Source organism: Nannobrachium achirus, assembly GCF_963921795.1.
Source record: "Nannobrachium achirus genome assembly, chromosome: 3".
NCBI lineage: Eukaryota > Metazoa > Chordata > Actinopteri > Myctophiformes > Myctophidae > Nannobrachium > Nannobrachium achirus.
This window is the reverse complement of record NC_137812.1, coordinates 73,559,294-73,575,735: the sequence shown is the minus strand read 5'-3', so window position 1 is coordinate 73,575,735 and position 16,442 is coordinate 73,559,294. Positions and strand designations below refer to the sequence as shown.

Genomic DNA, 16,442 nt, shown 5'->3' with positions numbered 1-16,442 from the left:
TTTAATCATAGTAACCTTGCCACCCACCTTGCTAGTTACCTTGCTAGTTTTAATCATAGTAACCTTGCCACCCACCTTGCTAGTTTTAATCATAGTAACCTTGCCACCCACCTTGCCGGGCTCGGGCGACCCGTCCATGTCGGTGACCTGGTAGGTGAGGTCGGTCTCCTCGAAGCCCGTGGCGCTCATCCTCTGGTCGCTGCAGGGGTCGTGGCGGGGCGGCGAGTCTGGAGAGTTCAGACACGTCTGGATCAGAGCCTTCCCTGAGGAGAGACACACGCACGGACGTTAACGCATTAACACTTGGGATGCCATTATTTTTGTAATTATTTGGCTACAGAGTGCCGCCAATCACTTGCACTTTATTTTGAAGAGCCCCGGAAGCCAAGATCATGTCCATGTTGTGGAAATTCACTAAACCCGTATGTAGACCAGGATGTTTACTTTCACACGGAAATGAAAAATCATAACCGCGGTCGACCGTCGCGGCCCAGTGTCGCCGTGAAAAGAAGCGGTTCCGAGATAAAGCTGTTTCTTTGCGGCAGCAATGAATAGGAGCCTATCTGGAGTTTTTCCGCTCACCAGCGGCCGCAACAGCGCCTGTTTACCTGGTAACCATGGTAACCAGGTAACAGTCCCTGGACGCGATAACGAACTCATGCCGCGCTGTGAGCTTGTAGATCTGCTATTCTTTAATAGTTAAAGCATAAAATAAGTCCAGGTCTTAATGGGTTAATGGGTTAACTCATTGACTGCCGTTGACTCGTCAGTTGACTCGTCTGCTGCTTTTTGTTGAAAACAAACCTACCTATAACTCTACTATTTAGTTATACTAGTTAGTAAACTAGTTATAAAACTCTGCGACAGATTATCGCGCGGTTAAAGCATTAAAAATCGTTTAGAAAACGTTATACCGTACCCGTCTCACTGGTGATCATGTCTCACTCTCTACCCACCTGTCTCACTCTCTACCCACCTGTCTCACTCTCTACCCACCTGTCTCACTCTCTACCCACCTGTCTCACTCTCTACCCACCTGTCTCACTCTCTACCCACCTGTCTCACTGGTGATCATGTCTCACTCTCTACCCACCTGTCTCACTCTCTACCCACCTGTCTCACTCTCTACCCACCTGTCTCACTGGTGATCATGGGCTGCAGCTTCCGGGTGGCGAAGGTGTAAACGTGACCCGTCTCACTGGCCACCAGCAGCAACACCTGTGTTCCTGTCAACGTGGACAACTCATAGGCCTGGGGAGAGAGAGAGAGACAGGTCAGAGAGACAGACAGACAGACAGACAGGTCAGAGAGACAGACAGACAGACAGACAGACAGACAGACAGGTCAGAGAGACAGACAGACAGACAGACAGACAGACAGACAGACAGACAGACAGACAGACAGGTAACTCATAGGCCTGGGGGAGAGAGAGAGAGACAGGTCAGAGAGACAGACAGACAGGTCTGAGAGACAGACAGACAGACAGACAGGTCAGACAGACAGACAGACAGACAGACAGACAGACAGACAGACAGACAGACAGACAGACAGACAGACAGACAGACAGACAGACAGACAGACAGACAGACAGACAGACAGGTCAGACAGACAGACAGACAGACAGACAGACAGACAGACAGACAGACAGACAGACAGACAGACAGACAGACAGACAGACAGACAGACAGGTCAGACAGACAGACAGACAGACAGACAGACAGACAGACAGACAGACAGACAGGTCAGACAGACAGACAGACAGACAGACAGACAGACAGACAGACAGACAGACAGACAGACAGACAGACAGGTCAGACAGGTCAGACAGACAGACAGACAGACAGACAGACAGACAGACAGACAGGTCAGACAGGTCAGACAGACAGACAGACAGACAGACAGACAGACAGACAGACAGACAGACAGACAGACAGACAGACAGGTCAGACAGACAGACAGACAGACAGACAGACAGACAGACAGACAGGTCAGACAGACAGACAGACAGACAGACAGACAGACAGGTCAGACAGGTCAGACAGGTCAGACAGACAGACAGACAGACAGACAGACAGACAGACAGACAGACAGACAGACAGACAGGTCAGACAGACAGACAGACAGACAGACAGACAGACAGACAGACAGACAGACAGGTCAGACAGACAGACAGACAGACAGACAGACAGACAGACAGACAGACAGACAGACAGACAGACAGCTCAAAGGCCTGGGGGAGAGAGAGAGACAGGTCAGACAGACAGACAGACAGACAGACAGACAGACAGGTCAGAGATAGGAGAAGGATATCAAATGGAACAAAACCATCTTAAAGACTACAGATCATGGTGTACACATCCTTGCTCTGTCCACAACCATCTTAAAGACTACAGATCATGGTGTACACATCCTTGCTCTGTCCACAACCACCTTAAAGACTACAGATCATGGTGTACACATCCTTGCTCTGTCCACAACCACCTTAAAGACTACAGATCATGGTGTACACATCCTTGCTCTGTCCACAACCACCTTAAAGACTACAGATCATGGTGTACACATCCTTGCTCTGTCCACAACCACCTTAAAGACTACAGATCATGGTGTACACATCCTTGCTCTGTCCACAACCACCTTAAAGACTACAGATCATGGTGTACACATCCTTGCTCTGTCCACAACCACCTTAAAGACTACAGATCATGGTGTACACATCCTTGCTCTGTCCACAACCACCTTAAAGACTACAGATCATGGTGTACACATCCTTGCTCTGTCCACAACCACCTTAAAGACTACAGATCATGGTGTACACATCCTTGCTCTGTCCACAACCACCTTAAAGACTACAGATCATGGTGTACACATCCTTGCTCTGTCCACAACCACCTTAAAGACTACAGATCATGGTGTACACATCCTTGCTCTGTCCACAACCACCTTAAAGACTACAGATCATGGTGTACACATCCTTGCTCTGTCCACAACCATCTTAAAGACTACAGATCATGGTGTACACATCCTTGCTCTGTCCACAACCACCTTAAAGACTACAGATCATGGTGTACACATCCTTGCTCTGTCCACAACCACCTTAAAGACTACAGATCATGGTGTACACATCCTTGCTCTGTCCACAACCACCTTAAAGACTACAGATCATGGTGTACACATCCTTGCTCTGTCCACAACCACCTTAAAGACTACAGATCATGGTGTACACATCCTTGCTCTGTCCACAACCACCTTAAAGACTACAGATCATGGTGTACACATCCTTGCTCTGTCCAAAACCATCTTAAAGACTACAGATCATGGTGTACACATCCTTGCTCTGTCCACAACCATCTTAAAGACTACAGATCATGGTGTACACATCCTTGCTCTGTCCACAACCACCTTAAAGACTACAGATCATGGTGTACACATCCTTGCTCTGTCCACAACCATCTTAAAGACTACAGATCATGGTGTACACATCCTTGCTCTGTCCACAACCACCTTAAAGACTACAGATCATGGTGTACACATCCTTGCTCTGTCCACAACCACCTTAAAGACTACAGATCATGGTGTACACATCCTTGCTCTGTCCACAACCACCTTAAAGACTACAGATCATGGTGTACACATCCTTGCTCTGTCCACAACCATCTTAAAGACTACAGATCATGGTGTACACATCCTTGCTCTGTCCACAACCACCTTAAAGACTACAGATCATGGTGTACACATCCTTGCTCTGTCCACAACCACCTTAAAGACTACAGATCATGGTGTACACATCCTTGCTCTGTCCACAACCACCTTAAAGACTACAGATCATGGTGTACACATCCTTGCTCTGTCCACAACCACCTTAAAGACTACAGATCATGGTGTACACATCCTTGCTCTGTCCACAACCACCTTAAAGACTACAGATCATGGTGTACACATCCTTGCTCTGTCCACAACCACCTTAAAGACTACAGATCATGGTGTACACATCCTTGCTCTGTCCACAACCACCTTAAAGACTACAGATCATGGTGTACACATCCTTGCTCTGTCCACAACCACCTTAAAGACTACAGATCATGGTGTACACATCCTTGCTCTGTCCACAACCACCTTAAAGACTACAGATCATGGTGTACACATCCTTGCTCTGTCCACAACCATCTTAAAGACTACAGATCATGGTGTACACATCCTTGCTCTGTCCACAACCACCTTAAAGACTACAGATCATGGTGTACACATCCTTGCTCTGTCCACAACCACCTTAAAGACTACAGATCATGGTGTACACATCCTTGCTCTGTCCACAACCACCTTAAAGACTACAGATCATGGTGTACACATCCTTGCTCTGTCCACAACCACCTTAAAGACTACAGATCATGGTGTACACATCCTTGCTCTGTCCACAACCATCTTAAAGACTACAGATCATGGTGTACACATCCTTGCTCTGTCCACAACCACCTTAAAGACTACAGATCATGGTGTACACATCCTTGCTCTGTCCACAACCATCTTAAAGACTACAGATCATGGTGTACACATCCTTGCTCTGTCCACAACCACCTTAAAGACTACAGATCATGGTGTACACATCCTTGCTCTGTCCACAACCATCTTAAAGACTACAGATCATGGTGTACACATCCTTGCTCTGTCCACAACCACCTTAAAGACTACAGATCATGGTGTACACATCCTTGCTCTGTCCACAACCATCTTAAAGACTACAGATCATGGTGTACACATCCTTGCTCTGTCCACAACCACCTTAAAGACTACAGATCATGGTGTACACATCCTTGCTCTGTCCACAACCACCTTAAAGACTACAGATCATGGTGTACACATCCTTGCTCTGTCCACAACCACCTTAAAGACTACAGATCATGGTGTACACATCCTTGCTCTGTCCACAACCACCTTAAAGACTACAGATCATGGTGTACACATCCTTGCTCTGTCCACAACCACCTTAAAGACTACAGATCATGGTGTACACATCCTTGCTCTGTCCACAACCACCTTAAAGACTACAGATCATGGTGTACACATCCTTGCTCTGTCCACAACCACCTTAAAGACTACAGATCATGGTGTACACATCCTTGCTCTGTCCACAACCATCTTAAAGACTACAGATCATGGTGTACACATCCTTGCTCTGTCCACAACCATCTTAAAGACTACAGATCATGGTGTACACATCCTTGCTCTGTCCACAACCACCTTAAAGACTACAGATCATGGTGTACACATCCTTGCTCTGTCCACAACCACCTTAAAGACTACAGATCATGGTGTACACATCCTTGCTCTGTCCACAACCACCTTAAAGACTACAGATCATGGTGTACACATCCTTGCTCTGTCCACAACCATCTTAAAGACTACAGATCATGGTGTACACATCCTTGCTCTGTCCACAACCACCTTAAAGACTACAGATCATGGTGTACACATCCTTGCTCTGTCCACAACCATCTTAAAGACTACAGATCATGGTGTACACATCCTTGCTCTGTCCACAACCATCTTAAAGACTACAGATCATGGTGTACACATCCTTGCTCTGTCCACAACCACCTTAAAGACTACAGATCATGGTGTACACATCCTTGCTCTGTCCACAACCACCTTAAAGACTACAGATCATGGTGTACACATCCTTGCTCTGTCCACAACCACCTTAAAGACTACAGATCATGGTGTACACATCCTTGCTCTGTCCACAACCATCTTAAAGACTACAGATCATGGTGTACACATCCTTGCTCTGTCCACAACCACCTTAAAGACTACAGATCATGGTGTACACATCCTTGCTCTGTCCACAACCATCTTAAAGACTACAGATCATGGTGTACACATCCTTGCTCTGTCCACAACCACCTTAAAGACTACAGATCATGGTGTACACATCCTTGCTCTGTCCACAACCACCTTAAAGACTACAGATCATGGTGTACACATCCTTGCTCTGTCCACAACCACCTTAAAGACTACAGATCATGGTGTACACATCCTTGCTCTGTCCACAACCACCTTAAAGACTACAGATCATGGTGTACACATCCTTGCTCTGTCCACAACCACCTTAAAGACTACAGATCATGGTGTACACATCCTTGCTCTGTCCACAACCACCTTAAAGACTACAGATCATGGTGTACACATCCTTGCTCTGTCCACAACCATCTTAAAGACTACAGATCATGGTGTACACATCCTTGCTCTGTCCACAACCACCTTAAAGACTACAGATCATGGTGTACACATCCTTGCTCTGTCCACAACCACCTTAAAGACTACAGATCATGGTGTACACATCCTTGCTCTGTCCACAACCACCTTAAAGACTACAGATCATGGTGTACACATCCTTGCTCTGTCCACAACCATCTTAACACTTTGACTGCCACAATGTTAAGGGTTTTAAGGGTATAACCCTTGCCACCATAGACGGCCATTCATTTTTGACGGAATAAATTGAAAATGGTAGGATGTACGAAAATTGACAAAAATTTCAGAGAATATAGAGTCGGAACCTTAGCTTTCACCATAAAAATTTCGTCCTGCTGTGGTGTTCTGCTGTGGAGAAACCTGAGGGAGAGCGAAAGCTGTACAGATGAAAAAGGAGCATCAGAAATTTACTTTCTGAGATAATTGAGGTCAAAGGAAAAAAACTTTCAGAAGCCCTAGAAACAAATTGGTAAATGGTACAAGAACACACAGTACCTCTAAATGACGAACAGGGTGCCGGCCATAATGCTGTAAAAAAAAAAGTTAAAAAAAGTTGTACCGTGGTCTAGTTATAAGGCAGGAAAGTGGAAGAAGCCAGGAGACTGACAGAGGCTCTTTTTTCATCTTCCCAGGATGAAGGAGAGACAGAGTAGAATCCACTGTGTTTTGACCTGGGATTTTTTATTCAAGCCTTCAGTTAGACATCAGACATCTCAAAAATAAAGATAAAAACTCTGATAAAGATTAAAAAAAAACTTTACATTGCCGTTTCACTTCAGTATAGTTGTAGATGTGTTCCATTGCAATCATCATTTTAGTCACTTCAAACTAAAACGGTCAAACTACCCTGAGCAATTCAAAGTCATAATACATAAAATTAAATAAAAATTTATGTACATTCATATGGAAATGTTTGTATTGACAAATTCAAGCCAACTGCGACAAACTTCACCATGTTAGAATCCAGACCAGGCAACTGCAAGTAAGAGTAATTATGAAAAAAAAAACATAATTACCATAAGGTATATATAATTATTTGCTATACATTTTATATACACAGGTACATATATTTCCAAAATAGCAGATCTACAAGCTCATAGCCCGGCACCGCGCTATGAGCTTGTAGATCTGCCATTTACATATGATGCCTAATAGCCGATCTACAAGCTCATAGCCCAGCAAGGCACTATGAGCTTAGTATTTTCATGGCTCTCCTTTTAGTAGACCTTGTACCAGTGAACTGTACCGTCATGAAACTGTACCTTTTCCTATGCAAACTTCTAATAAAGTCTTCAATCAATCAATCAATCAATCAATCAATCCCTTCTTTGTATTTACCTACTGTATGTTTTTATACTGTTTTTTATTTCCCTCTTTTTTCCTGACTATATCTACTGCATAGTACTGTGTTCTATCCGTCTGTCATTCAATGTTATATGAGATACTGCAATGCTTTACTATGGAAATAAGCATAGTCTTTTCATGGATCTCATGATCTCCTTTTAGTAGACCTTGTACCAGTGAACTGTACCGTCATGAAACTGTACCTTTTCCTATGCAAACTTCTAATAAAGTCTTCAATCAATCAATCAATCAATCAATCTCTCTCTCCCCAACTTTCTCTCTTGTATCATGGCTGTAAGGTTTATTCTAACGCAGTTGGTTCTCTAGCGAAAAAAAGAGAGAGAGAGAGAGAGAGAGAGAGAGAGGGAGAGAGAGAGGAAGAGAGAGAGGAAATCTGAGCAGGCTTAGCAAACAACGTTGGCACCGCTTCGATGGGTTACCTTTAGAATAAAACACGATAAAACTATAAACATACAATGAGGATTACCACTGGGATTCTTTTTCGATCTCCATCTCGCTGGATTGGTCAGACTGCGACGTTTGCGAGTGACTTATAGTGGTTGTTTTGCTGGGATGTGTTTGTTTTGCACTAAATGGAGCATCTGTCCTCCTTTCTCACCAAGCTAAGCTAAAGAGGCGTCAATTGGGTATGGCAAGCTATGGCAGCTGCCATACCTTGGCTACAGGGGGAATATAATAAAATGTACTGTAATCGTGCCTGTTGTAAAGTTATGGTAACATGACTGGTGTCTTGCACGCGAGCCTCGCGCGCGTGAAAGACACCAGTCATGTTGCCATAACTTAGCTTTTTCTGAACTGACGCCGCTGAGCTAAACGCCCTGCTCGATCGGTGGTCCGCGCGTTGTGATCCGAGATGAGCATAATCATCTCTCATCTCATGCTTGCTCTCGGAGCGACGTCGGCGAACCCCCAAACACGCCAATACACCACTGTATATCAATCAATCAATCTAGCAACAACCACTTACTTTATATAGCAGTTCTTTTCGCTGCGACGCCGCGGCTCGGTGGTCCCTGGTGGCCTGGTCGATGAACCATGACGATCCAGTAAAACTTTTCAGATCACATGTAACTGCTGTAGAAGTAGTCCTCAGTAGTATAGTAAAGCACTAAACTAAACCCCCCCCCCCAAACACATGGCTGCTGTTCCTTCCGTGAATGCCGTCCATCCAGCAATCCCAGGCCTGGGGAGGACGGTCATGTACCAAATCACCATGGTAACACAAGGTAACACAAGCTGATTGGCCACACAATGGTAACCATGGTGATTTTAGTCATTCCAGGGCCCAGGACGGCTGAATCCAAGCGTCAGTGATACATATGCTCCTAATCTTGTGTTTAATAAAAAAAAGACATTTATGTGGCATATGCCGTTCGTGGCGGTGAAGGGGGGGGTAAAAACGTATGTGGCATATGACCTCCGTGGCGGTCAAAGTGTTAAAGACTACAGATCATGGTGTACACATCCTTGCTCTGTCCACAACCACCTTAAAGACTACAGATCATGGTGTACACATCCTTGCTCTGTCCACAACCACCTTAAAGACTACAGATTATGGTGTACACATCCTTGCTCTGTCCACAACCACCTTAAAGACTACAGATCATGGTGTACACATCCTTGCTCTGTCCACAACCACCTTAAAGACTACAGATCATGGTGTACACATCCTTGCTCTGTCCACAACCACCTTAAAGACTACAGATCATGGTGTACACATCCTTGCTCTGTCCACAACCACCTTAAAGACTACAGATCATGGTGTACACATCCTTGCTCTGTCCACAACCACCTTAAAGACTACAGATCATGGTGTACACATCCTTGCTCTGTCCACAACCACCTTAAAGACTACAGATCATGGTGTACACATCCTTGCTCTGTCCACAACCACCTTAAAGACTACAGATCATGGTGTACACATCCTTGCTCTGTCCACAACCACCTTAAAGACTACAGATCATGGTGTACACATCCTTGCTCTGTCCACAACCACCTTAAAGACTACAGATCATGGTGTACACATCCTTGCTCTGTCCACAACCACCTTAAAGACTACAGATCATGGTGTACACATCCTTGCTCTGTCCACAACCACCTTAAAGACTACAGATCATGGTGTACACATCCTTGCTCTGTCCACAACCACCTTAAAGACTACAGATCATGGTGTACACATCCTTGCTCTGTCCACAACCACCTTAAAGACTACAGATCATGGTGTACACATCCTTGCTCTGTCCACAACCACCTTAAAGACTACAGATCATGGTGTACACATCCTTGCTCTGTCCACAACCACCTTAAAGACTACAGATCATGGTGTACACATCCTTGCTCTGTCCACAACCACCTTAAAGACTACAGATCATGGTGTACACATCCTTGCTCTGCATCCAGTAATCTCCATACATGAAAACTGTTCCACCCCTTTAAATTGTACATATTTTATTTTGATTGTATTATATTGATTGATTGTATTATATTGATTGATTGTATTATATTGATTGATTGTATTATATTGATTGATTGTATTGTATTGTGTACACTTCTGCTTTGGCAACGTAAACGTATGTTTTCTCATGCAAATAAAGCCCTTTGAATTGAATTGAATTCAGGGCCGTTTTTAGCTCTAGGCAAACTAAGCGGTCGCCTAGAGCGCCATCCTAGAGGGGGCGCCGAAATGGAGGGGGTGGACCCAAACCAGCCCCAAACCGGCCCAAACCAGACCCAAACCGGCCCAAAACCCACTCAAATCACGCCAAAACCCGCACGCCAGTGGAGAGATGCACATTCGAGAGAGCTCGCATAGAGCGCTGATTAGACGCGCTACGGCCCTGATTGATGATATTCTTCCAAGCTGTATCACGATACAGGATCTTATCACGATTCTTTTCCATGTTGGTTTTTAAGGTTATGTATCAAGTTACTTAACAGTACAGCCACCTACTGTACAAGGTAACAAAAAAAGGAGTAACAGGCCATTTATACCAGTGGTCCTCAATGTGGGGTCCAGGGACTCTTACCCTTACACGTATGTAACCAAATGGACCCGTAAGGTTTAATTTGTATACTGTGAGTTAAGGGGAGGCCTTGACATTTTAGAGTTTGAGAACTACAGATTAAGACCAAAATGCGGGTTTAAATGAATTCTGCAATGAATCTCTGTATTAACAATTCAAAAGGGATTTTTATAAGGCTCCCTCATTGTATCACGATATATATACGATATCTCTGAAAGGGCCTATCATGGAGACATTTTATTGTCTCAACAATTTTATCACCATATCGCCCACCCCTAGTCAAGAGAGAGAGACAGACAGACAGACAGACAGACAGACAGACAGACAGACAGCTCATAATAATAATAATCTCAACAATAACCTTCTTCATGATGCCAGTCTTGCGTTTACTAAACGTGGTGTATCGTCTCAGCTTGTTGTCGATGAACTCCATCTTGATCTTGACACGTCCTCGGGTCTTCTTCCCCGGCTTGGCCCCCCGGGCCACGCCCCCGGCCCCGCCCCGCGGGGCGTGGTGGGGGGGGTACCCGGCCCCCCCCGGGGCCCCTGAGGAGCCTCCAGGGGCCTCGTCCTCCATCTGGAGAGAGAGGGAGAGAAAGAGTTTTTTGATAGAGAGAAACAAGACTGGATCAAGTATGTATATTATAAGTACCTTTTACCAGTTATAGAGGGTTTAAGTGGTACAGGATATGCAGCTCTGCAAATAAAAGGTGAATTGATCCCATGTGCATGACGGAGGACGATATCGATATCACGAACATTCACCAAAAAATAGCAGATCTACAAGCTCACAGCGTGTCACTAAGGGACACGCTGTGAGCTTGTGCATCTGCAATTCTTGGTGAAGATACTTGGTGTACTGTAGGCTGGGAAAGGCACTGTAGGCTGCAAGTGACATTGATCAATTCCAAATATTATCGCTCCCCAAGAAATGCATATGTGGTTCCACTTCCTGTCCCAAACCGGAAGCACTATCGTTGAGGCACTTTAGCCTAGAGCAGGATTGTTTTTAATCAAATCTAATTGATCAATAGCTCTGGAAACTGGGGCGTGGGCAGTCAATGAGCTCAGATTGGCGCAGCGCATGGCATGGTGTGGGCAGCACATCCTTGGTGGCACAGACCCTGGAGCGTGGCAGGGCAGATCATCCAAGGTTTAACATCCCAATTCACATTTTTTTGGATACTCTGTGCCAACAACGCAGAGTTCTACCCACTGGCTAAGCTCATCAAAGAGAGGGACTCGATTATCTGGGACCAGATATTCAGTGTTGACCAATTTAATGTTGAGAGCATGGAAAGAACAGTGAGAGACCTCATGCACTCACAGCAACCTTGGGGAGGCAAAACTGTCCTTCTGTGTGGAGAGTAGAGACCCTAGGATCTGAATAATGTGAATTCAAACACCTTTCCTGTCACACCAAATTCTGGGCCCTGGGTACAAGGATTCACTGCGGGCTTCACTGTAGAATAGCTTGTATATCTGGTATTCTACCACTTTTTCACATGATCAAATACTGGATTCTGATTGGTTTAAAACAGTGGTAAATGAGCCAACTCCAGTGACTTTCTCAAAGTCCCCGGATGCGTTGTCATGCTAATGAGGCACATTTCCGAGATCAATGCGCCTCACAACGCATCCGGGGACCAGCGGCTGGCGGCTCGTGGCACAACCCTGAAACAGTGTGTAAATCAGACAACAACCCACTCCCTCTCATGGTAAATGGCTTACTTTTTCAATAGTTAAAGCAACACCCTGGCCACAATATGCCATGTGAATGACCGGTAGACACCGGAAGGCCACAATATGCCATGTGAATGACCGGTAGACACCAGAAGGCCACAATATGCCATGTGAATGACCGGTAGACACCAGAAGGCCACAACATGCCATGTGAATGACCGGTAGACACCAGAAGGCCACAATATGCCATGTGAATGACCGGTAGACACCAGAAGGCCACAATATGCCATGTGAATGACCGGTAGACACCAGAAGGCCACAACATGCCATGTGAATGACCGGTAGACACCAGAAGGCCACAATATGCCATGTGAATGACCGGTAGACACCAGAAGGCCACAATATGCCATGTGAATGACCGGTAGACACCGGGAGTGGCCGAAGTGCTGTGGTCAACGGAAGTTACGTCATGCGTTGCATGAGTAGCACCCATTATTATTTTGGGGGTCCCCAGTTAAAATATTTGGGGGGTCGCTGCCTGAAAAGGTTGAGAACCACTGCATTAGACCTGTGGTTCTCAACCTGTGGGTCGGGACCCCCAGGGGGGTCCCCAAATTATTTTGGGGGATCCCCAGATGATTAACTTAATCTGAAACATTGTTTTCTCACTCAACAGTAAACACACCAACACAAAGTTGAAGTGTATAGAGAGTACAATGCACATTAAAATAAAAGTGTCAATTTAAGGAATTTTTAACACCTCTAAAATGACAAATTAAACATTGGCCAAATTGTCAAATAGCAGATCGACATGCTCACACATGTAGATCAGCTATTTTCACAATGGAACCGTGTTATACAAAATGTAATTCCTCAACTCTTAGTGCTCGTCAGGGTGGTGGGGGTCCCAGGGTGGGGGGTCCCCAGTTAAAATATGTTATGTTGTGGCCTGAAAAGGTTGAGAACCCCTGCATTAAACGAGAGTTCCCAATCTGCTTTCTCTGTTACCAGGATTCCCACACATTTTTACCAATTCATTTCTAAAACTTTTCCAAAACTTTTCCAGAATATTTAACCCAATTTCCAGGGCTATATAACTATAATTCAGCTCAATAACAGGTTGCTTACTCCTATGCGCAATGCCCAAAGACAGGTAGTGTATGCCAGTGGTTCTCGACCTTTTCAGGCTGTGACCCCCGAAATAATCATGTTTTAACTGGGGACCCCCCCCCCCCCCCCCCCCCGACAAGCACTAAGAGTTGAGGAATTTTGTATAACACGTTTCTATTGTGAAAATAGCAGATCTACATGCTCACAAAGCATGTAGATCGGCAATTTTCACAATTTCTGCCTCTAATATTTGACAATTTGGCCCATGTTTAATTTGTCATTTCAGAGGTATTAACAAAATCAATAACCAAAGACAATGCATAGCTATTTTATCCAGGACCTTCCAGGACCCTTGATCAATTCCAAAACTTTTCCAGGAATGTCATGACCGTGGGAACCCTGTGTTACCATCAATAAGGGTCAGGGTCATAAAGACTTATATTATATAATACAGTAATGATGATGCTTCTGTCTAAAGTAACTAATATGGCTGCAGCCACGCCCAAATATGGCGCGTGTCATCACGCTGACTGCGAGAGCAGATTAGAACAGACAGAGTCTGTCATGATGACATCATCAGACTCAAACACCATGACCTTACATGGAGTTCCTGGTTGACCGGTTACTGTTATGTCACTAGTGCTGCGAGGTCACTCACTCTGACCTAGTAACCATGGCGACCAATCTGATGTAGTCAACCCTTGACCAGAGGTGGTCAAAGTGGGGTCCAAATGACCATTATGGAGACACATGACCATATATGGATCAAATGCACATATAGTGGCTTAAATGCACATTATAGAGATCAATATGCACAGATTTTCAAACTATTTATTTACGGACCGTCTGTCTGCATGCTGACATCTAGCCGCAAATTGCAACACTAGATTTGTTTTAATTGGTTGAATCTAGGGTTGCAATACCTCCCATAGGCAGCCAATGCATCAAAACAGTTTTTTGCCATCTGATTGTATTAAACAACGTCAAACTCACCAATATTGGGGCTGTATGGAAAGCTTGAAGTATCCTCTTTCTATCTGCAAAGTGTTTGTTTCATAAAAATCCACATATTATGAACTACTTTCTGTCAATAAATCCAAGCAGACATCTTTCGCAGATGTCTTGAACTTCGGAAGCGCTCATCTTCTATAACACAACTTCCGCTGCCTCCTGCATAATGTGACATTCAGAACCAGCTGGTAGCCTGGTACACAGGACTGTTGAGTGACTTCCCACGAGCGCTTCCAAACTCCAGCACTTAGAAAAAATAATCACCTGAAGCCAATTTCTTGATAGAAAGTAGTTAATATGTCTATGGTGGGTTTTTATGAAACAAACACTTTGCAGATAGAAAGCGGATACTCCAAGCTTTCCATACAGCCCCAATATTGGTGAGTTTGACGTCGTTTAATACAATCAGAAAGCAAAACAATGTTTTGGCTGCCTATGGGAGGTATTGAAACCCTAGATTCAACCGATTTAAAAAATCTAGTGTTGCAATTTGCGGCTAACTGACATCACTGATACTACACAGTGTCGCCACCATGGTAAAAATGCCCAACGACATCACTGACTGACATCACTTCAGTGCCCAAATTTGGACATGACATCACAGACACGCCTGCACAGTGGACACGGAACACCATAGGCCTACGGGCATAAAAGAGTGCCAGCCAGACAGACAGCCAGACAGACAGCCAGACAGACACAAAGGGTATTTATTGTACAACTGGACATCGATGGTGACTGTTCTGCCCAACGGTCACCAGTCTGGGTTCTCCAACATTACTTCTGAGACTCCTACATTCAACCCCTCATGGCACCCCTTAACCCCCGGGCACAGGACTAGTTTAAACTCATTTAACCCCTCATGGCACCCCTTAACCCCCGGGCACAGGACTAGTTTAAACTCATTTAACAAAAAAAATGTTGACCCGCAGTCTGATTATTACCACCATGCCAACATGATGGCATGATGCAGTCTGATTATTACCACCATGCCAACATGATGGCATGATGCAAACAAAGGGTCAAACTCGTTCTCCTGCTATACCACCAAAATGTGGAACTCCTTACTAAAGGAGTGTGGATCCCTAACATCCTTTAAAATCGCCCTGAAAAACCACTTACAGGCTGCTGCTTCTTCTTCTTCTTCTTTCGTGTATCATCATCCTTGATGATTGGTTGACAACATTTTATTTCACAAGATTTCTTGTTACTTAGGGGAGGCCACTGGCAATAACAAACCTAGCCCAACCTTAGCCTCCCCTGACCCTTCTATTGTAAATATTCTATAAATTATATATTTTTCTGACAATATCTACTGCATAGTACTGTGTTGTCATTCAATGTTATAGTATGAGATACATAACGGTTTCCTGTGTAAATAAGCCAAAAAGCTTACAAGGATCTCCTTTTAGTTGACCTTGCACCAGTGAACAGTACAGCCATGAAACTGTACTTTTTCCTATGCAAACTTCTAATAAAGTCTTCAATCAATCAATCAATCAATCAATCAAAAGAGCCTTGTCCAACAGTCTTATTATTACTATGATGATGCCCACCCATAGGGTGCCCACCCAGTCCCAGTCTCACCTCAATCATACCCACTCAGTCTACCCTCACTGCCCACTCAGTGCCCACCCAACAGTCTCACCTCGGTGCCCACGGCCCTCTCCAGCCTCTCCCTCTTCACGCCTCTCCTCTCCGGTGGACCCCCGTCCCCGTCAGGGCCCCCCACCACCACCAGGCCGTCCCGCTCCTCGTCCTCATCCTCGGACTCGGAGTCCTGCTCGGAGCCGCTGTAGGTCACCTCGGCCTCGGCCACCGAGCCGCCGAACTCCCGCTGCTGCTGCTGCTGCTCGCCGCTCATCGGCGGTGCGCCGCAGGCCGCCTGGCCGCTCATGAACGCCTCTGTGCCGGCGAGGCGGAGGAGGCTGCTCCGGTGCCCACCACCACCACCAGGACCACCACTAGGAGGACCACCAGTCAAATAAAAGCTCTGATCGATGT

At 45.2% G+C, this 16,442-nt stretch overlaps 1 protein-coding gene across 1 annotated transcript in view; it reads right to left on the bottom strand.

Moving 5' to 3' along the window:
- LOC308281749 (serum response factor-like) overlaps window positions 1-16,165 on the bottom strand; it is a 54,097-nt gene extending 37,932 nt beyond the window's left edge. The window contains exons 1-4 of the mRNA XM_080722034.1: window positions 16,087-16,165; window positions 10,999-11,214; window positions 1,134-1,251; window positions 112-263 (exon numbers count right to left, since the gene is read on the bottom strand). Of these exons, the coding sequence (XP_080578160.1) occupies window positions 112-263; window positions 1,134-1,251; window positions 10,999-11,214 (486 nt within the window). The 5' untranslated portion in view covers window positions 16,087-16,165. The remainder of the gene's footprint in view (window positions 1-111; window positions 264-1,133; window positions 1,252-10,998; window positions 11,215-16,086) is intronic.
- Between the last annotated feature and the right edge of the window lie 277 nt (window positions 16,166-16,442).